Source organism: Macrosteles quadrilineatus, unplaced genomic scaffold (assembly GCF_028750875.1).
Source record: "Macrosteles quadrilineatus isolate MER2022 unplaced genomic scaffold, UCM_ALF_1.0 Scaffold_2__2_contigs__length_208266976, whole genome shotgun sequence".
Classification (NCBI taxonomy): domain Eukaryota; kingdom Metazoa; phylum Arthropoda; class Insecta; order Hemiptera; family Cicadellidae; genus Macrosteles; species Macrosteles quadrilineatus.
This window is the reverse complement of record NW_026542595.1, coordinates 155,997,663-156,021,713: the sequence shown is the minus strand read 5'-3', so window position 1 is coordinate 156,021,713 and position 24,051 is coordinate 155,997,663. Positions and strand designations below refer to the sequence as shown.

The 24,051-nt window shown below is 33.7% G+C and overlaps 1 protein-coding gene across 6 annotated transcripts in view; it reads left to right on the top strand.

The window, feature by feature from the left end:
- The first annotated feature begins 313 nt into the window (after positions 1 to 313).
- Positions 314 to 24,051, top strand: part of LOC128985600 (ATP-binding cassette sub-family G member 4) — a 33,691-nt gene continuing 9,953 nt past the window's right edge. Inside the window, exons 1-4 of one of the 6 annotated variants that reach the window (XM_054405226.1) lie at positions 314 to 420; positions 19,319 to 19,432; positions 20,832 to 20,949; positions 23,775 to 23,964. In XM_054405226.1, coding sequence (XP_054261201.1) covers positions 19,321 to 19,432; positions 20,832 to 20,949; positions 23,775 to 23,964 — 420 coding nt within the window. In that variant the 5' untranslated portion in view covers positions 314 to 420; positions 19,319 to 19,320. Of the gene's footprint in view, positions 421 to 9,113; positions 9,185 to 10,229; positions 10,367 to 15,705; positions 15,779 to 17,244; positions 17,271 to 19,318; positions 19,433 to 20,828; positions 20,950 to 23,774; positions 23,965 to 24,051 lie in introns of those variants that run through there. The other 5 variants (XM_054405229.1, XM_054405225.1, XM_054405227.1 and 2 more) reach the window with 5 other exon arrangements.

Below are 24,051 nucleotides of genomic sequence, written 5' to 3'. Positions count from 1 at the left end.
TAAGCCAAGTCAAATTTGCTAAAACTAACTATCAACTAACTTGCCCATTTTGTTACAAATAACATAATCAACCCATTACCAATATTTCCCATTATCATGATCCTAATCACCCTAGCACACGTGTCAATCAATTAATCCCCACTGACAACTCAACAATGTTGTCATTTCCATATCCGTGTCCGGCTACCGCTGTAATCGCATTGTTGGCGATGATGGATGGTTGATTGCCATTTCAATAATGACAACTCCCTCAAGACGTGTTGAGCGCAAAGGTTGCTGGTTTGCTGCAGAGAGGGGAGCCTATCACACTTTACACGTGGTTGCTCAGTTGTCTTTGATCTGTGAGACCGACTAGTGACTGGCCAGCGACCACCGGTCTGGGTTGGGATTATTGTCCGACAAAGGCCTCCAAACGAAAAGGTAGGAATTACATTCTTTATCGTTTCAATGCACAATTTGGTTGTGAAAACTTGCATTCTTTAATTATTTTTTTTACTAATCCCTATTTGCTAAACAAATTTATTAGTTAAAATATGTTATTTTACTGGTCCTACAGATATAAGGTTGGAATTGTCGTTAATATTTTCAATATCTTTATTTTTTGATCGATTTTCTATATTATTAGTATTTTCGATATTTTTTAAGGAACAGCTAAAATCCTGGTTTTGTTGCTATCTTAGACTTTTTTTGTTCAAAATTTTAAATATTGTACTATGGTACAATAATTTGTTTGTTTTAAACTTATATAGGATCCCATTGGAGTTCTAAGTGGTGTAATTGATGGATAACGTATTTTTTAAATTAAATTTAATATTTAATTTAAAACATGTTTTACTCTAAACTTTTATGGGCAGTATAAGAATCTACGTAAGTTAAATATAATTCATACATCATTCAATGTCATTAGGTTTTATGATATTGAATATTGATATGAATTGATACTGATAATAATTCTCATGCGCGTTAGCGCATATACTATCGTATTAAATCAATTGGGATTCGTAACACATCTATCCTACTAATGTTATAAGTGAGCAAGTTTGGATGTATGGATGGATGGATGTTTGTGAGAAGTAAACGCGAAAAATAGTGAAAGAATAAATTGGTCTGAAATTTGGTGTGATGATAGTTCACATTCCCGATTAACATATATACGCATTCTTATCTCAAAAATCCTTTCGGGATCCGCCCGATTGGCTCTGGAGTTTGCAATGTTTACCTTATGAGTATTCATATTTAAAAGGAATAAAAGAATTTTGTTAGCCTTTTCAACTACACAAGTTGGTTCTATGATATTAAATAGCAATAAAAAGTTATAAGGTTTGCCAATTGGGTGCAGTGCTATTAGTTGTTTATGCATTTATGGCAACATCTAATTTGAACCAACTAGCAACAAAAGGCTGTAAAAATTAGAATTTCACTGTTTTATTTTTTAGGGGCAGTGGTAGAAAGAACATTATGGCTAGGGTAGATGTGCTATACTATGGCGGTACCGTAAACTAAAATACCCAAATTTTCTTAAACCTTGTCCTCTCCCAATGTAAACGCAAAGCACAATAACTGCAATTAGCATTTTATACGTATACGGCATACGCCAATCCCGCACGAAGGACGGGTACTCTACTAGCTAATTATATGTCTTCAATCCGTCTTTTGTCAGGTGTAAACTTCCGGAGCACTGATACATCGTCGAAATAGTCAATGACGACGATGAATCAACATTTGTCTTGTCAACCCGTTTACATAATGATAAACCAGTATCCTCAGTCAAGTACAAAGTTTACCAATTTGGCTAATTTGTTTACATTTTCACCCAACCATTCATTTCGGACAATGGTCGAGGCATTGAAACTAACGAAGCATTTATCTGTCGATGTATTTATAACTACAATTATGGTTTAATCCAAGGCTATCTAGTCGACGCGTTTGGCATTTCTGTTATCAAATTTTTCAGCGACCCTTCTCTGGTGAACGTACTGCGGGTGATTAGAGGCAAATTTGTTTCGAGGAATTAAGTTTAACAAACTGTGCATAATCAGAGATAAAGGTTTTTTTAGTGCTGTGGAGTTACTGCATGTATAAAAATTGCCAGATTCGACAGGGATGGGAAATCAGGATCTAGTTTACCAATAACCAATTAGATGTTCAAATAGTATAGTCTTGCAAAAAAAGAAATCCTAATTATTAGACAAAATACAAAGATTTGTAGCTCAATTGTTATTCATAAAGGTATTGTTTAAACACGCATTTTTAAAAATATATACAATAGTAATAACATTTATCCAAATACATATAATAGGTACTAATTAAATACTTTTTACAATATTGTCAAATAACACATCACTTTGTATATCATCAGTGGCTTCAGCCAACGCTTTTCGGTTCTGTAGAATGCATCTTTGTGATTAAGAATACCAAAAGAATATCACAAATTAAAAAAATTGTATTTAACAAAAGAAACCTAATAGGACTTTCTGTTATACATCATTACAAACTTATAACATATATATCTGAACTTGTTTTCGTGAAAATGCGATTTAAGTACGCTTTGTAATGATGTATAACAAAAGGTTCTACTGTGTTTCGTTCATTAAATACACATTCTTAAAGATGGGGTATTCTTTTTTCATCACTCTGTATATTGATTTTTGTCAATATACAAAATTACAGTAATTGTACAAAATAATAGGGCTATCTTTAGCCTACTGCTGGTCAACTAGTTTTTTAACCAAAGTCTAAATCCATGAAGTGTAGCCATGAAACATGTAACAAAAACAGACTAGTTGTACAGAAAATACCAAACCTTTCTCTACAACTATACAGTCTAGCGCTACAATGATTCCTACTTTCCCAGGAGTTCCCCTTGGCCCTAATTTTGACATGACGAAGCTGACTCTGGTATTAACAGTAAATATTTTAACGAGATAATAATTGTATACAATTTTTCAAGAGTTTTTATTTTGGCGAATTTCCCCATAGGGAAGTAGCTATTACCGTAGGTGGCATGGTAAGACCTAGGCCCGGTACCGATTTACTTTTTCATTTTGATGTCCCCAGAGGCCAAAAACACCATTCGTTCAAATTTATATATATAAAAGGCAAAGCCCTCACTGACTCACTCACTCAGTCACTCATCACCAATTCTCCCACTACCCATTTACCTAGGAGGCTGAAATTTGGTACACTGATTCTTTAGGCATTAAATAGGAAAACTAAGTTTATACTGATCTGACTCTCGGGCTCCGCCCCAGTGGCTCTGGAGTTTCCCATGTTAACCATATGAGTACTCATATTTAAATGGAATTAATTAATGTTAACAGCTGTTTCAATTAAACAAGTTGGTTCTGTTCTATGCTCACTTATGAAGTAAAACGGGGCAAAGCCCGCGGGTACAGCTAGTATATATATATATATATGTGTCCGTGAACGCGATAACTTGAGTAATTTTTGTCAGATTTTGATGAAATTTGGTTTAAAGGTGTAAAGCGGGATACACTTGAATGAGTTCGCGAACCAGCATGATCGGGCCATGGGAACGCGGTTTTACGGGGGGGTTTTATGGGGTAAAAATTGGTTTTTCTCACTTTTGACCCTCAAAACACAAAATTTCCCAATTTCTCTTTAGACCTTTTTAAAGAGCTTAAAAAATAAAATAATTAAGTATATCAAAGTATTTTTGTTCGGTTATTGGTAACGGAGAAAATAAAAAAACCGTAAATTTAAAATTCCCATGTTATTTTTATGGAGAATATTGTAAAATGTTGTAGTTTGCTTGTTTATGGATATATTTTGATCAAACTAGGCAAATTAATTTATTGTACACTAAGCTATTAATATTTGACTAAAAAACACACTTTATTAGTTTCCTTGTAGCAGCAAACCTAGGTACTTGTTAAACCTTATGTTATTTAAATATATTTAATGAAAATTAATTCAGACAAATGGAAATTCGCTTAGTCGGCAGGTTTGCTGTGGCGAGGGTATTTATGGTTTATACATAGCTGTCCTATAACGACCTTGCATTTGGATTCATTTTAAAAACTACATATATCAAACATACGTAAGTCTTTGGATTACGGTATATCATTATAAAAAATCCTACTGTAAAGAAAACTCATGCTTCTAACTAGTTTTAACTGTAAAAGTAATACATTTTCCAACACACACCATTGGTTAGCTTCTGTCAAGACAGATGGTATGTTATACCGTAAAATAAAAAGATGTTGTTAATAATATACGAAATAACGTTTAAAGAGGGATTTACACGAATATAAATCAGAGAAAACAATTGCTTGAGGGAATACAGCATAAATGCATACATACATCTGTACAGGTATAAATCTCTCCAGAATATTATCTATAAGAATCTCAGAATGAACCTCTATGAGTCCAACTGTTTGATATAATTAAAATACAAACGCAAATCTATAAGTATAAAAGAGGATGTTTGTATATATCTATAAGTATAAAAGAGGATGTTTGTATATATATATATATATATATATTTGTTTGGCAGTGATTAACTCAGACACCGCTGAACCGATTGCCACGAAACTTGGTACATACGTGTAGAATTTCATGGAATAGGTTTATACACCATCAATTTCGTGATCCGTCCGCCCCAGTGGCTCTGGAGTTTCCCATGTTAACCTTATGAGAAATGAAATTAATGAATCTTAACAGCTGTTTCAATTAAACAAGTTGGTTCTGTTCTATGATGTTCAATAGCATTCAAGTTACAAGGATTACCAACAGGGTGCAGCACTATTATTTCTTTTACATTTATGACAACACCTAATTTGCAACCAAAAGGTGAGTGAGCATAGCGAACGAACTTCAACCTGGAGGCGAGTTAGCGTAGTGAACGAGCTAACCTGAAGGCAAGTGAGCGCAGCGAACGAGCTCCAACCTAAAGGTGAGTGAGCGTAGTGAACGAGCTCCAACCTAAAGGTGAGTGAGCGTAGCGAACGAACTTCAACCAAGACGTGATTGAGCCATGCGAACGAGAATATCTTGAAAATTAAGAAGTTAAACGGGGCAAAGCCTGCGGGTTACAGCTAGTGCAATATATTTGTATGATTTTTTTTATAAATGTTTCCATAGAAACATTAAATCACTTCGTTGAAAAATCTCAAACAATCAACAGCACCAACAATTATCTTAGTAAGTCTTCTTTTTTTTGTCAATTAGTTTACCATGAGTCGCATTCGTAAGGTGGTGGTAGGTGTGGGTGTAGGGATCGCTGTAGGCTGGGTAGTGAGGAAAGTATTCGGGGGGGCCGCCTCCGCCACCTTTTGGAGGTGTCGGAGTGTTGGTTCCTCGAGTACTTGAACCACTACCTTCCGACAGTTTCCCTACTCCTGCACCTCCACCATCCTGGGGGTGGGGCTCTTGGTAGGAAGAAAGGAAGGTGCTAGACGGGGACTAACCACAGAGCAAAGAATAATAAGGACAAACACAAATGAAAAACAGAAGGAGGCTGCAAACAAGGAAGCCAGGCCTGCGACCCTGGACCCATCACAAGCTCTAACAACGGGCATGCAATTCTCATGACTTCGGGTAACTGAAACACCCTCGAAGGAGTCGAAACAAAAAGAAGATATGCTAGCGGCAAACCAGATAGAATAGCAACAAACCAGATAGTCTAGCATCAAACCAGATAAGCTAGCATCAAACCAGATAAGCTAGCAGCAAACCAGATAGGCTAGCAGCAAACCAGATAAGCTAGCAGCAAACCACATAGGCTAGCAGCAAACCAGATGAGCTAGCAGCAAACCACATAGGCTAGCAGCAAACCAGATAAGCTAGCAGCAAACCACATAGGCTAGCAGCAAACCAGATGAGCTAGCAGCAAACTACATAGGCTAGCAGCAAACCAGATAAGCTAGCAGCAAACCAGATAGGCTAGCAGAAATCCAGATAGTCTAGCATCAAACCAGATAGGCTAGCAGCAAACTATAAAAGACTGGTCAAGACCAACTCGATGAGGGAAATCAAGTGCGGGATGTTGAACAAGCAGAGGAAACCAAAGACTAAGAGGTTGGAACTTAATTACCCAAAGGAATACGGTGGAGATTCTTAGCTTTGCTGTAGAGTAACCAATAAATACTCCCTTCAATGAACTACATATTTTATTTTTATTTTTGAATTAGACATAAGTTAAGGGCTTCTTTATAAAAGGTAATAGAAATGTTTTGTGGATTATCTGGGCATCGTCAACAATTTTAAAATGTGTTTTACAGGTTATGAAAAGCTGTAAATGTTGGATCATGACCTTAATATACTGTTCCTAAAAAAAATAAATATCACTAGTAATACTAAAAATACTACTAGCCGTGAGCTTAAGTTTACGAATAATGTTAAGCTGCCTTCAAATTTACAAGCGTTGTTCCCTCAGGTGTTAGTGTATTGGGTTGTTCACATGAACTTCAAGTAATTTGATCTGTTGGTAAATATGCAATCAAACTTTTATTGCTCTAAAATTCTGATAGTGTGTTAGGTTTTATTGCAGTGTAAATAACATGCATATTCTTTTCTCTATCATATACTGTATAATACAAGCTGTGTTTGTTTGTCTGCCAGTCAGTGACAAGGCTCTTCTAACCCATTCGTGTGGTGAGATTAGTTCGGCACATCCAAATATTAAATAAGCAAGGCTGTTCTACTGGTACCAAATTCCGTAATACGTCTCTATGCATAGTATGATATTAAACTTTACCACCTCTTGAAATAATTATCCAGGAGAGTAGCTGCGTGTGATTGCAGGAATTATCCTTGTCCTTGCAACATTGTCAAGGACACGTGATTATAATACAACCGAGATAGATGAAGCTGACACGGAGTCGTTATACTCTATGCTGAAATTGAAGGTGATTACAGCACAGTGATCATAGAAAACACTATCAAACACTTATTCAAACATTGTAATGCTGTGAATTTGAACATTCTTCGACGTCTTTCTTCTAGTACAGCATTTGAATGGCAACAAGGTGGTGTTTTAAACATAAGCTAATTCGAGTAGTATACTTTGACCTTTTGACCTATACGACTGACACTATATAATTTGTTTGCAACATTTTACAGTTAAAGGTTTAAGTTATGTCTTGGTTTTAACCTGGCCTAAACCGACCTTAAATAATTAAATCCTAATCAGGAGTTGTGAATACGTTTCAACGTGTGAAAACATCGGTTTCGATAGTCTAACTGAAAATTCCTAAGGAAGTCTTGATGTTATAGTAATAAACAAGGTTAAACATTTAATGTTTGTAGTACTATGTGCTTTAGTTCCACCACAGTAAAAATTCTTCTTTTACTCTGATATTAGAAATGAGAAGTATATCGAATTCAGTTAATATTTTGATACTGTATAGATAATATTGTGAAAATCCAAACGCAATTTTATTCAGTGTGAAGGTTTATTATTCAATTAGCAATTAGATGTCTTTGACCATTACTTTAACGGCAGGATATCGACGAATTGGGTAAAAGTATAATTGAATGTCTGGAGATAGCGAATTGACGTATGGACAATAAATAATGCGATTACTTTCAACAATTCAGCTTTTTGAGGGTCAACAGATGGCCTGCGCCACGGGCAAACCAAGTGATTCGCGGCAGATTCCTGGAAAATGGTTTTATTTCACAAAGCAGTATTACAAAACTGCTACATTGAGGGGTAAATTATTTATCAGATCTATGAGTTATCATATTGGTAAATATATAGGTCTTATATGTAAGGTCTTATGTGTAAGGTTATATGTGTCTTATGGTAAGGTATATAACCCCGTTGAACAATTTATACACTAGCTTTAACTAGCTTGAATGAAAACGGCTGAATCAACCCACACATAATGTATTACTTTTTAAAGTTTTAAGCTTGATTTTTTTACCGATTATGGAGGCATGAACAATACAACAGTTACAATAAGTGTCTCCTTCAGTTTTGTACAGCTTAAGTTGGATCTCCATTCATACTTGGCTTAAAATACCTACTTTGTATGATCACCATTTCATTGGAAAGTACATATAAAGTATTGAAGAAAAACGCTTTTAACAGCAGCAAGCAGCATATCATGTCAACTCGATTGAACTAGTCCCTTTTAATTCTAAAATATCGTTGACTTCGGATAGTACGTAACTAACTTTTCATTCTTTCGAAAAATTACAGGTATAATTTTGTGCGTATTTAACATCTATAAGAGGAAATTAGAAGAAATTGTGGGAATTCAAAGTAACTGTCCTTTTTTAGGGTAGATGTACAAATATTCGTAATAATAAGATACAAAGCAGTAAATAATTGAATTGGGGATAGTTGAATGCAATCCTCATCAAAATGTTATTATTTTATTATATTTATAGCAATTTTACAATGAGGTGTCATTGGTATTGTGATGATACTAGAGGACAAGTGCAGTTTTATAAATAGGCAGGATGTTTTATCGTGTTGGTTTTAAAGATTACAGAAATCTTTAGAAATATACAGTAAACATCAAAACACATTCTATAGTTCGGACGCTTAGAAAACGACCTGCGCGCTAATGCTAAACCAATGCTGGAGGAGGTCGTTTTCTAAGCGGCCGACCTATAGATGTAGGCTACTAGACAGACATACAACTTAAATTGTCTTCGGCTTTTAATGAAAGGTCATGAAGAATGAAAAATCTAAAAGAGAACTTTTTTCTTTGTTATCTTTAAAAATACTCTTGAACCCAATGGAACCAATAATAGTCTGCATAACCGTGTGAAACAGTCCCATCCTAGATACACTTACCTTATGTGAAATATATTATAACGTCGACAATAGACAAACATTCAAATATAATACCCAACCAATGTTCTTCAAACATCATTATCACATATAAGCTTTTTTTGTTTCATAGCCTATTCAAACAGTTGGCATTTACTGAGAGCCCTGACGTGTGTGTCTTGTAGACTCAATGGACAAAGCAGTTCTTATCTGGTCCATTAATTCACAGTTTGTGTTTGGTAACTTCTTCAACTCTCTCTTTCAGAGGTGGGTCGCCTTGGCCGTCTGTGTCCTCTAGTACAGGGAACTGCTCTGAGATTCTGTTATGTCTTAACTAATCTTTCTGACGGGGTTCTTCTTCTCTTCTCTCGTTATAGTGTGTGTAGCCTGGAAGAATGGAAGAAGATCTTTAAATTCAGGAAGTTTGAACTTGTATAGGTAGTGTAAACAATAATCATATTTTAATAGTAAAATCACATACATACTGTATCTTAGTTGGTAATTTAGGCAGTTAATAATAATAAATGTTATTGAAAACTTTCTACGATATTGGCATTTTTATTTATTTTTTACTGTTCACAACTACTGTAGCCTTCTTACTATATCTAACGTCGACCTATTTTTACATTAAGCAAAAATTTAATGCAAGCGTCATTAAACAATTGCACAATGGCGTTTGGTTACAAAATTGATCACGAGGGATCGAACCAGCAACGTTGGATTTGAAGGTGAGCACTAGACAATATAAAATAGGTTTACGTACCTTACGTCGTCAATCCTAGGATAGTCTTTCAAGCATTTTTTTAAAATTTTTTAATGCTTGAATATGCATGAACGAAATGCTTGAAAGACTATCCTAGGATTGATTACGTAAGGTACGTAAACCTATTTTATATTGTCTTAAATCAATCCTGGAGGCAATGCTGAATAAATGAGCACTAGAACCTACTGCTACTTAGACAATTTATATTTATTACTGTAAAATATAACAATCCTAACTTTTACATACTCGTAAATTATATTTATTTACATTAACGATCCATGCTAACACAATGCTAAAACCAACATGCTAAAACACATGCTAAAACCAATGGTAAATGTAAAATGATATAGATGAGATTCATCGTAAGTCACTTTAGTTTTATCTACCTACCTAAAAAATCGCCTTGTGACGTAATTACAGCATAGGCCTACCAAACAACGTAAATATTTGGTTAACTTTCAAAATCATATTCTGAAGTGTTTCGTAATTTTAAAAATGATTCCACTATCTCGAGTGCTTCTTCCTTTGTTTAGTACGTCAACTGTCGTATTTTGCTGATAAGAGACAGACATTGTGTTTAAGTTTCTCATGTTTTATCTGTGCATTGGTAGATTTCAATGCATTTGAACACCAGTAGTTCAGCACGTGCGTTTAAGTTTGTTTGTTTGGGGATACGTTCTATTTCTTGTGATTAAATTGAACAATCTCTTAAGTCTTTGTGTACCTTGTGAAACTTAAAATTGAATGAAGTGTCCACGGTTTTGTGAACGAGTGGTAAAGTTGCAGTACATGGCAGATCTTAGTGAAATTAGCTAATGGAATCTTCAAAAGACGGTGGCATTTTCTCGTTAAAATAGGTAGGATAGTATTGTAGCTCTTTGCCCTCTATTGTGAAATATTAAGCATGTTTTGGTCCATAGGTTTGAGTGTGCTGATGTGGTATTAAGGAACAAGAAATGAATTTAGAGTAAAGGATACAAACTCACTTGAATTTTGCTAAGAGTGAAGTGTGGGGGGGGGGGTTAGATATATACTGCACCAGATGAAATGTAATACCATAGATGAAGTAATAATACTGTAGTAGGCTATTCAAATAAATCGTCGATTTGGTTTCTGAATTGGTGAAATCACAAGGAATACATAAATAGGACTACAAGATCAAAAAACCCTCTACTAGGCCTACTCTGTATATAGACATACCTTGAATTCGCCATCAACATAATGTATCATCCAAATTAATATTGTGTTTAATTGATTTACATCTATTTGTTAATCCAAACTGTACACAGAAAAAATGTGTACATATAATTTTGTAAAAACTTAATGTAAACTCAATCCAAAGACAGGAAAATTATTAAAATCTGTTAACTATTTTGTGAGTTTCAATCTCAACGAAACCCCACCTTCCCAAAACTAAAACACGTGTTCTTATTTCTTGTTATTGTTCATATTTAAGTAAGGTAAATGCACCAGTAGCTGACAGTGCTCCAGAAGCTGACAGTTTGAGTTTCTTAACATTATAATGTGGTCTCTTAAAAATATTTACACATGATTGCATTGTTAGAAGAACATATGTTTATTCTTGATTTGTTTACAAACAAATCAGCGAAATTTAGCCCATACTCGCGGAATGGTGGTGGTTTGAAAGCAACCCTGTCTGTACACATCACATTTAGTCGATTCCCTTAATGAAATTGTTAAGAAAGTAAGTTTGGTTTTTTGTCATTTCGCTAAATTTCTTAAGTAGTATTAATGATCAGGCTCATTATTTTGATCAATTATACCTTTGTTGACAATTTCATGATAAAATTGGGGTGTTAGGGGTTTTGGATTTAAAATTATATCAATGTCAGGCTTTGGTACACAAAAGCCATACAAGTTCCACTAGCTGACAGGGGATATTTGCTACTTGAACAATATTAAATTGGTTTTACCCATCGAAATTTGCATGTTATTTATAATTTATGTGATCTCACATTTTTATAAAATGATTTTAATTTTTTAATTTATTAGCGATATTATCTTAAAAAATGTATATTTTTTTTAAATATATATAAAATATATATATATATTTTTTAATGTAAATATTTTTTATTTTAAAATATGTAAAATAAATTTTCTTAACAACGTTTTACATGATTTTATAATTTAATTATTAGGTTAGATTTTATTCCTCTTATAAATTATAAAACCCTTAGGTTTAGCAGCTAGTACATTTATAGTTCCAGTGTCAGCTACTGGGACAACTGACAGTCAGCTACTGGTACAAGCACTTTTTTCACTGTCAGCCACTGGAACACGTACAAAGGTTGAATTAAGTTTAAAAATGTTATGAAATATATTTAAAAAACCCTTTTTGTATGACAAATTTGAAAACTACACTAAATTTAGAATCACATAAAATCCGTAATATCTCTTTAGTTCCTATTTATTCAAAAACCACGGATTATTAAGTGCGTATAGTTTCTTCTACTGTCAGCTACTGGTGCATTACCTTAACTGGAAGTTGGTGAGTTATATGCGAGTGCGTGGCTGAAACAATGTTCGCAAAACAGCTGACAAGGTTTTGTTCGCAAAACATGACCCCTACGTCCGACTAAGCAGAAACAATACAACAGTTGTACCACGTTCGACAGCCAAGGAGCAATGTATCACAATACAACGATACAATTGATTTGGGTTTAAACGTAATATCACATGTTTCGCATTGATTTTCCTTCTATGTTTTCCGTTTATCTACTTAAAAAAATAAACTTACATAAAGATATGCAACTTTTAAGATCCAGCATCCCGTCTTACGATATTGTTTGTAGAATTACAATCTTTGTAATAATTTTCTGAATAAACTTTAAACATCTTTTACGGGTTAGGCAGTAAATCTCCGTTTTCGCCGGATCCAACTACCCACACGATGGAAAAGAACCAAACTATTTTGTTTTTGGATGCTAGTCTCGATTAGAACAGAAACCAGTTTGCTTACGAAACAAGCTAGTTTATCTCTAGTTCTAACTAAATTACAGGTTATAAGGAATTAGGCCCTATAGAGTTTTTAAATTATGTTTGGAATACACATACGTAGTATATAGGGCCTACTTTTAATGTTTATTAATTTCTGCATGGAATTAAAGCAAAAAAAATGTTTAAAAACAAGAAGAGCTGTATTTAAACACCGTAAAAGCAATATTATGGCTTGTGAATGTATTATGGTTTTGTGTTGTTTGTTTTGCGCCCGTCTAAACTTTATTTGTATTTTTTTATCTATGTACTAGTAGATAATATGTGTTTCTAAATTTTGAGAGGATGCAGCAAAATACGATATATATACATTTTATAAAATAGTGGAGCCATAGACAGGTGGAGCTTTTATGTATTGTACCCGAGCAAACACAACAAAATTATAATCCGATTGGGCTAACGCCAAGCTTGATCGTGCTCGGCAGAGATGTAGGTCCATTCATGTCCTTGGACCTGAGAGTACGCTCCGTGGATGTAAAAAGTCTGACAGGCTCATGTGGAGGTTTTGGAAGTAAATATTTTTATTTTCATAGGAACAAATAAACAAAACATTTTATTTTTTGCTCTTTTTACATCGCCATTTAATTTGCTTACATTTCGATCAAATTAATTTAATTAAACAAAACGTAATTTTATAATATAAAAAGTGGTTTTATCCCTATGTTTTTTTTTTTTCATTAGACTAGATAGTCTCGTACATCTCAGCCGTCATACTTTTACAATACCACCCACATTTATTTCTATCTGTGTTTCAACCACTTTTACGAGAAAAGTAATCACAGTATTTGTTTTAGAAAACTGGTAAAATTACTATGTTTAAATAATGAAAACTGTTTATTTTGGCGTGCGAATTGACAACTAGACCTTGGCCTAATCGTCGCTTGTCTTACGTTATGAACGGAGCTTTCTCTAAATCACCTTATTACTCTAACCAACCCCGATCTGTTCAGGAGAGGCCAACAACTTGTCAATAAATCATCAAAGTTCCGATGGCCTTGTCTTGAATAGCAAAATCAGATGGAGAAAATTACTATCAAACTTTGCCGTTACGGCTGCAAACTTTGCAAACGGATACAGAGTTGGAATGTTTGGGTTTTCGGCGTAAAAAGTACTGTAACTTAAAGATTGTTTACACATTTATTCAGTGTCGTTTCAAAAATAGTTAAGGGAAACGTCTTACATAGTTTTTCACCTCGATTACTTTTTAAATATAATTCACTATTTAAACCCAGGGTTTACATATTAATCTGAAGACCTTCATTTTATGTTTATTCTCTACGTTTTACCGCAGACATCATTTTTTTATAAATAAATGTTGGCATATTTCCAATGGCCCAGAGTTCCAGATTTTGACTTTTTTTGAGGAAGCGCATTTAATTCAACTTGATTGTGAATCTTAATTAGGGGTGTAACAGTTATCTTATCATATTATGTCATGTATAGGCTATCATATAAACTGGACATGTAGCTGCGTGGTTATAGTAGGCCTTTATATATACATAAAGTTTTTACCGAACTCAAAACAAAAACACATTTTATTTAAAAAGTATTTACAGACAGAAACCATTGCGATGCGTGCACATGAACTCAAACTACATAGATCTATGATGATGTAACTCATTTTAAGGTACATAACATAATGACATAACATTACAATACATGACATAACATAATATATAACATAACATGAGGGTGACACTCATCCTTAACTCATAATATTTGAGCTTAAATGCACACTTATTTTTTTAGTAGGTGTTGTCTCCATCTCTGATAATGATAGTAATTTTTGTTTACAAAAGTTGTTGTACTGCCTGCGTCACTTTTACGTCTGTTTACAACTCGACTTTTTAACGTTTATCATTGTTACTAAAGATAACGGAATAAAAAATTTTTAAATGAAATTGTCAACAATCTTGGCAGCAGAGTGGTTATTGTGCTTATCAAATAACCAGACGGTCTGCGGTCTCTGGTTCAATAATGCGAAAATTAAGTAGCTTTTCTTCATAGTTTTATACTTGATCCAGTTAGCCTTGATATTGAACTTTTATAAAATGGCCCTTTCTAAATAAGAAGCTGACATTGACACTTAACAAAGCAGGTAATCAATCATGCTCCATTCCACACTATTATTTACTCATATTTTCATCCTAAAATACGTAGTACAAAAAGAGGGTTTGTGTATAAACTTTCACTAGGTCATGAAACAGAGACGCAGGTACTTGAGGTAACATTAGAATATCGCAAAAGAAGAAGCACCTCTAGAATAAGATATCCATGGGATATTAGAACTACTGTAGAAGTTGTCCATGGCATATTTTGAAGATAATCGGGACGTTGTACGAAAGATATCCGTTATAATATTAAGAAGGAATCCTGGATACTTAGAAGACGCTTGACATAATTACTTAGTATCTTCAGTATACTTAGAAGAAACTTATGAATTATTCTGTTGATATCCAGGACCCAGGATGTATTAATCAATCAACTACAAATTCTTTGAAACCATGACACACACTCGGGTGCGTATTTTAACCTGAATATGAATGATGAGCGTATATTGGAGTGGGATGAAGAGACATACGATATAGGTTTAAGATTATAAGAGGTAAAAGGAGATAGTTAGACATATCCAGAGGAAATGTTAGAAGATATAAGGATACAATTAGAAGAGAATCGTGATACATCTGAAGGTATCCGAGGTATATTTAAAAAGATGCACTCAATGTATTTAGAAGACATTTTAGAAGATTTTAAGAGTAGACCTATATCTTGGATATGATTGGAATTTCCAGGATATATGTGGAAGATAAACAAGAGATATTCAGTAGACATCAAGGATGTATTTAGGAGATATTCAAGCAAGACGGATTCGCCAACAGATAGTGCAAGCCTAGCCGCCGGATGTGTTAGTTGAGTTGAGCAGCTGATCACTAATGATCAGCAACCTGCAACCTCGTGACCCTGTCTAAGCTCAAGGTCAACAGCTGATTCACAAGACTGTCTACGTCACTGTGGTAATACCCCACACGAGTCTAGTTACCAAGCATCCGGCTGCATAACTCTGCTCTTGAATATGTAGTTACTAGTTAGTGATTGATAGTTAGCACAGAGACAATGAAGTGTGGTTTGACATGCAACATTATCTTTATGTTAGTATTTCACATATTCCTCAGAATAATAATCTATATTAAAAATATAGTTTTTTCTTTTCCAAGTCGGTCGTCTCGTCTCGTCCACCCGATCTTAAATTAAAGGTATGCACGCACAGATTCACCAATTTAGCATCGGCATTCTTTTATTTATGTTGGCGACGTATATTTCGAGTTTTGCACAAAAGCAACTTCCTCCCTGTTCATTTCTTATATGAGTTAAATCTGTTATTTTCTTTTCCGAGTTCCTTTGGCTCTTCTAAAGATTTGATTTTCATAATTTTGGTCTTAAATGAAATATATAATATATGCTATGCACGCACAGATTTTCAATCCATCAAGCATCATCATTCATTTATACCTTTCTACGTCATTTCTCGACCAAAAAACATAAATTAGATTTTTTTCGAATTCTTAGGTAGGTACTTAAATCAAAGATGTATTTCTCCAGTTCTAATTACATTATCGTATATGTTATGGTCCAAGGACCTTCAGTCAATGCCAGCTTTCATTTGAGATATTATTTACTAAGATAGGACATATCTGAAGCGCACTAAAGAATAACAAATGAACAATAATTATAATTATTTTAGGACTTTAATAATAACTTTATTTTTATTTGAGTTATTCTATATATCTTGGTCTTAAAGTACCGGTACCTACTCATAGAAATAAAGGATTTTCTTTCGAGATTGATAGTTTGAATCAGTTAAGTTCAGGATACAGTACTGTTTGCAATTTTGCGCTATTATACCCCTCGTGTGCTTTAAGAATAATGTGAATGGGAATGTAACCTTGATTATTAGATTTGTTTATTGAAGATTTTTATGCGTGTTACTTGCATGGTCACAATTTCAATTAAAAGTATAAAGTATCATGTACTTTTTGTAGAAAATGCCAATTTTTCTTAGTGTGGTTTTGGTTTTTTTTTAGAAAATGTTGATTTTTGTAAGCCAAATGATGTTTTTTTTTATTTTTCAAATTTATATAACATGTTGTCCTTATGTATTCTTCTATAGTGATTTAATAGGACTCCAAATTTTTTAAATACCCTCTGAATTTTGTGGGTTTGTTTTAATTTTAATTTCATCAGTGTATTCACTTAACTTACCTACGGTTGCTTAAAAAGGTCAGCAAATTTGGAATAGGTAGGTACCTATCCAAGAAAATTTACAGTGCATGTGTATGGGGGGCCTTCATTGACCTACTACACTGCCCTGACCTTTGACCCCCTTATCTCAACTGATAAGTCAGTAACCTCTTTGCGCCTAACTGAGAAGGCCACTCAACATTGATAAACTGCAAAAAAATAATTGAATGAAAACTCCCAAAGAAATTACATTTACATTTTTAGTGTTTCTGTACTATTATATGAAAATAGTTTGTTTGAAAAAGTTTTAAGATTATTGGAATATTAAATTTTTATTACTAGTACCAAAAGTGGCATTTTCCAGGGAACGCTCAAGTTTCATGTGAGGGACCAACCGAACACAGGAACACTAAATTTCACTTGCAACTCGTTTAATCTATGGTGCGAGGTAAAGCTGAGGACAGGAATAATTGGAACCATACACCGGTAGCCTGAAAATCCCTTTCGGTACAAGTTAAGAACAATACTTTTCACCAAAACTAATAAATACACACAAATACCCCCACCGCAGCAAACCTGCAAACTACGTGAATTTCCATATGCCTGATTGGGTTTTCACTTAAATTCAAATAACATTAGGTTTATTGAGTACCTATGTTTACTGCTACAGGGAGGATAATAAAGTGTGTTTTTAGTAAAATATCAATAGGGTAGCTTAATATAAAATATAAAATTTTCCAAGTTTGCTCAAAATATACCCCTAACAAGCAAACTATAACAGTTTACTTATTCTCAATAACAATAACATGGGAATTTAAAGTTTACAATTTTTGAATTTTATCCATAGAAAAACACTTCAATATACTGTACTTAATTATTTTTTTTTTGTTATTCAAAATGGTTTTGTTATTGTTTATATAATTTTTTCTAAATAGTAAAATGGTGTTTGAAGCTGGGGTGACCTCAGCCTACGGGAGTATCACACCTATGTTTTATCCTTCCACCATGGTACAAATACTCACTTGAATAATATGATTAAAAAATACCCCCACCGCAGCAAACCTGCAGACTAAGCGAATTTCCATTTGACTGATTGGATTTACACTGAAATGTCTACTTAAAAATATAACATTTATTCTTGATTTAAATAGAATTAGTTTAACAAGTACTTAGGTTTGCTGCATCAGGGAGGGTAAAACTGGTTTTTTTTTGTAAAATGTGAATAGTTAGTAAGAAATAAAAACATTTTCCAAATTTGATCAAAATATGTTCACAAACAAGCAAACTACAACAGTTTACTTATTCTCCATAAGAATAACATGGGAATTTTAAATTTAAAATTTTTTGAAATTTTCTCCGTAACCATTAGGCGCATAATAACGCTTCAATATACTAAATTATTTGTTTTTTTAAGCTCTACAAAATGGTTTGGAAAGAAATTGCTAAATTTTATGTTTTTTAGGTCAAAAATGGGAAAAACCTATTTTTACCCCATAAAACCCCCCGTAAACCCCCGTTCCCATGGTCCGATCATGCTGGATCGCGAACTCGTTCGAATAAACGTACGTTTACACGTTTGTACCAAATATCATCAAAATCAGATCATTTTTGCTCGAGTTATCGTGCTGACGGACACACATATATATAATATATATATAAAAATATATATATATATATATATGAATTTGAACGGATGGTGTTTTTGGCCTCTAGGGACCTCAAAACAAAAAAAAAACCGGTCCCGCGTCCAGGTCTTACCATGAGTACTACGGTAATAGCTTATTCCCTATAGGGGAAATTCGCTAATAAAGAGACAACCTGATGAACGCATTTTATGCCATATTTATTGAAACTGGCAACTGGATAGACGTAATTAAAATGTGTTACACATGCATGTTCATCACCACAGTGTTTACCTTGCTGTGTGAGTATTCGGATCATTCACTTTTTTATCATTGACTTTGGATACCGGTACTGCAAATCTCATTGTAAAATCTCAAGCCGGTTTGCATGCCTACTTATTACCAAATTATGTTTGAGTTCACAAATGTTAAGTAAAACGTTTTTATAATATTACGCTAACATTGCAGTGTGTGCTCTACTGGTATGTTGAACTACAAGTCATGGAGAAATATATTTGATTAGAATCATTACATTTGGTTGTACATTTTTTGAAGGTTGGTAAAATCATAGATAAAACATGGATGTTGAAATACAAAGGGAATATCAAAACATTCTGATTCTACATACTGACATACAAATACCTTAAATGTTAAATCAACATAACATAACAAATCCATAAGGGAGTGCACCTAATCTATGGGTTAATATAGTGAATTTTATATAAACTATTTCAGAGGTTACTATGATGGTAACTCTCATGCCAGTCCTGCAATAAAATAGTTCTTCCAATCATGATTTGAATCTAATGTAACCAATTTTTCTATTGTAACTTGTAAACCTAAACCCTAGGTTTCCAGCACCTTCATCAGAGTACTGTATACTATTACATTTATTGTTTTGTGTCTGTCTAACAAAAATAATTATTGTTTCAGAAATGGCATTGCAAGAAGTACCGTTGGAAACATTTCCTGCTAAGAAGAGAGTCAAACCAATAGAACTGCGCTTCGATGATCTCAACTATACAGTATCAATGGGATTTAGAAAAGGTAGGTAACAGTTTCCAAACAAAAACTATTTTATTTTACTTAAAACACCTGTCAGGAAATGTTTCATACAGGTTTTAGCCATCAAAATATATTTAGCTCATTTATTTTTAAGTTCATTTCATTTTACCACAGACTAAATTTTTGCATTGCTATCTATCTAATACAATTGACTAATGATAATAATACGTTATAAATAACATGTATTAAGAAAATCAAGAACAAGTTTAAAGCAATGAACAGAAGTGTTTGTGGTGCAGATTAATTTATAATCAAGTAAATAAAACTGTCAAGAATGATATGTGAAACATAGTCAGCTGTTTTTGACATATTCAATTATTGGCAGGCATCCATCATGTTTGTTTCCTAACTATATCATTTTATTGACGTCTGGAAGTTAATCAGTTTTGGATAAACTTTTACGAAGTTGAAGTTTGAATAAGTAGGTTGCTACGGCTTGCATGGTTTTTATCAGTGGTTTGCTAGAACTTCATATTTTTACATCAACCATATTTTATTTTTTAAACCTAAAATAATTCAAATAAATTTACAAGATGAGAACTCTACTGCAATGACTAATTGAACTTATCTTGCTTTGTATGGTTCTTGTTTTTTTCTCCAATCTCCAACATGTTTCGCCATGGTGTGTGGAGATAGTAGAATGATCTCTTTACATTATATACATACTATTTACACAGGTTTACGCTAAAATAGTGTAAATAATATTAGAAGATGTAACAAAATTGTGAAATATATTGGAGAAAAAAAAACAAGAATTCTGCATGATCAAAGACTTTAAAACAAGGTAAGTAATTTTAACTATTTCATGCCACTGGGAAATAAAATATAAAAAAAAACAAAAAAAAACAACTGTAAGTTAAGCAGAACCATTTTTGGACAGTTAGAAATAGAACACGAATATTGGCCACTTAGTAAATGGTAAGCCAAGCATTGTATTTTGGAATACTTTCTGGTGTGGATTAACGTCTGCACTAGTGAGTACTACGACTATCCGCAGTACTATCCTGATAATTAGACCAATTAATTCATTAACACCAAGGCAAAAATGTGGTTCGGATTCAACTGTAAAATGTAGGTCCCTTAGTTGCCATTAGCTGTATGGGCTATTAATTAAAAGATGTGTCTAAAGGAGTATGTCGGCCTTAGTCACTAACAAGACTACAAGATCGCGCCACTCATCTCCATTCATACAGTACTTGGCTTATAATACCTACCGTACTTTGTATGTCATTGACGCCATTTCAATGAAAAGTAAAGTAAGTAGGTACCTACTTAAGTATACTGCCCATCTATTAGGACCAGCTATTCAGTGTAGCCTAAATCATTGAAATCAATATGGGTTTTTGCTCTGAAATATTCAACTATTATCGCTATTTTACAGGAAAAAAAGAGATTCTTCACAACGTGAACGGATGTTTTCTACCTTGTCAGCTGGTAGCTATCATGGGTCCTTCTGGAGCTGGAAAATCTTCCCTCCTGGACCTTCTGTCTGGATACAGGTGAGGACTTTAAAATATTTATTTTTCTTATAAAGAAATAGACTGTATCTTTGAACCTTGCAATAGCCCATTTACATGGGTCTCATTCCCGTGCCTGGAACATTTACAAGCAAAGAGTTGGTCCAATAAAATAAGAGATGAGCCAGTGCAGTAGAAATATGACAGTGGTGGCACTAAAACATGACTGACCGAGCCTCCAACTCTATAATATGGCCTCCTGTAGGGACTAGCTATCGCAATATAAATAAATATTCATTAATACAACTAAATATATAATTAAGTGGTGATCACTATCGTTAGAAACGTTCATTGAATTATTTTGGTCCCCACAGTTTTCACGGAGTAAAATGTTTCCAAACAATGTCGCCCTGTTATTAATAAATGTCATTTTTAGAATGTAAAAAAAATTCTAAAAAGAAGTGTATGATTACTATTATTAAATCTAAATGGTAGGCTACACTGTATCGCTCACTGCAGACATAACATAATAACTATAATGCCAATATCTGCGCAAGGGTAAAAATCTAGAGTGCTGACATTACAAATTATCTTCTATTACAAAACACTATAATGTCTTAGTTGAAGTAAATGTTTATTACTCGGCCCCATTTTTTACTTTCATTAATGTTTAAGCATATTGAACAAACTGACAATCTATGTTGTCTGGTTTTTTGTGATTTGCTATAGGTACATCATCATAGAAGTAATTTGTCCACTTATACTTTTTTCCATTTACTTATTCAGTGGTATGTGATTTTGTAACCCTATACTGTAGTTTCATAAAATCATAACATAATTTTGTCTAAGAATTTTTGCAAAGAGAAATCTTTGTTTTATAAATCAAAATATATTGATGAAATAGTAAATAAAAAGATGATGAGTAGGCTTAGCCCTTTTTTCATTCTTCAGTGCTACACAATACCTTCAATATCAAACTTGTCAAGTCAGTGATTGGCTATTGATTTTAATTAACCTCATTCATTGATCTCCACCCACACATCCCTAGTTAGAATAATCACTAATTTACCTATTCATTAGCCTAATTTTAGAATATTCAATAATCAAAACTGATAATCCATTTCAGTTAGTTGCTCATTATCATTGAACAGATAAATTTTAGTCAATACAAAGTCCGAATAAAAGATTATTGCGATGTTTATAAATAATTAACTTGCTGGTTTTATGGGTGGATAAAGGTTGTTGTCATTACTTCACACTTGCTTCCTTGTTTATAAACCTTGCACTATGATATTGAGTTTTAAAATGCTACAAATCACATAATAGCTCAAGAATTTTACATACCGATTGAGTTTATTGTACCACAAGAATTTTTGTACCAATGGAAATTAAAGTCCATATTCACAGATTTGTTCATGTAAATTAGTTTGACTTTTACAAGAAGTAAAACTATAGCTATAATGATGAAACCACTGAGCTAAAATTATAACTGGAGGTAGCACTGCCATGGCAGAAGTCTATCAAAAGCGTGTCGCTGATTTTGTTAGGTTGGTATAGCAGCGAGTTTTCTTATCATAGCAATAGCATGGCTTCTATAACTAGGTTGGTATAGCAGTGAGTTTTTTTATCCAATAACATGGCTTCCTTATAACTCACACCTCACGCAAACATGGCGGCTGGCGACACGCATCTTTGACATTCAGTGCTACCTCCAGTTAGTATTATAGCTCAGTGGATGAAACTGAATTTCTAATAAGTAATTTCTGTTCAAATAAATATTGAAAGAAGAACACAAAAAACGGCAGCATTCCAAATTGTACGACAGTTTTTTTTATATTTGATCAAATCCTTATATATAATACTTGAAGGCGATTTCTACGAAACACTACTCCTCCGTTAATAATGGACGGGTTTTTACAAACGATGTGTCAAAATGAAGTATATTTTGTGTAGACGCCAATTTCTGTAATAAAAGTCCTTGTATTGTATAATACATGTATTATAATAATCTATGAGTCTATACTATCAATAATATAGTAGTAGTCATTCAATAATGTAGGAGGGAAGAGAGCAGTGGTTAGAGCGCAGGATTTCAGTCCCTGAGGTCCCGGGTTCAAATCCCGCCAGGTCACCAATGGATTTTATCTAAGTGATAATGCCACAACCCCTAGGTTTAGCCTGAAGTAATGTGAAAAATAATTCCGGGCTCATACCTAGCATCTTAGGACAAAAAAAAATACCATCAACAATAATAGTCCATAAGTGTAAAATACTTGATCTTAAAACAATCAGATAACACTATCTTCGTCTTTAGAGTGGATCCTTCATCTTCAATTAATCATGATTCAAAAAGACAGTGAACTACTTAGACCTAGAATATTTATTCCAAGTAGATTATGAATGCAAGTACTGAAGAAAGGGTTGGATACGGTTTGAAGAATGTACTAGAGGAGGTTATGGTTGGATAGTCTGTGTAGCTTTGTTACTGTTTCTGTAAGCTATAGCATCTTGTATGCCACATCAATTTTTAAAGTGTGTAAAACTAGAAAGAAAATATAACAATCTGTGAGTGGCTCATTTAACTAAGTCATATTTCAGTGAAACATTGGGCACAGCTGGTCCATATAGATGGGATGTCTATTATAGATTAACCAAAAGTCAATGATTCTATCTTGGAGACCACAATAGTATTAAGTTCACTTCAAACAAAATGTAACTGAAGATTATGCTATAAACAAGCCAGCTTAAAAATGACTTTACACATATCAATACGTTCATGGATACATTTAAACTTCATCAAATAATTTTTACCATAATTTTAATTATAATTTTTTACCAGTCAAATAATTGGTGTATAATGTTTGAAGAATTACAGGGGTGGAAGGGCGAGTGAGTGTCAACGGACGTCCGAGGGATCTCGACGAGTTCCGACGAGTCTCCTGCTACATCCAGCAAGATGACCGACTGCAGCCGCTGCTCACGGTGGCTGAGAACATGCATGTGGCTGCGGAACTGAAACTGGCAAGGAGTATACCAGCGGCAGAAAAACAGAACACTGTAAGTTTAAGGTTATGATTTCTGATATTTATAGTACACTCCAGTAGATATGTGGTTGAAGGATTATGATGAGTAAATAAGGTGGGG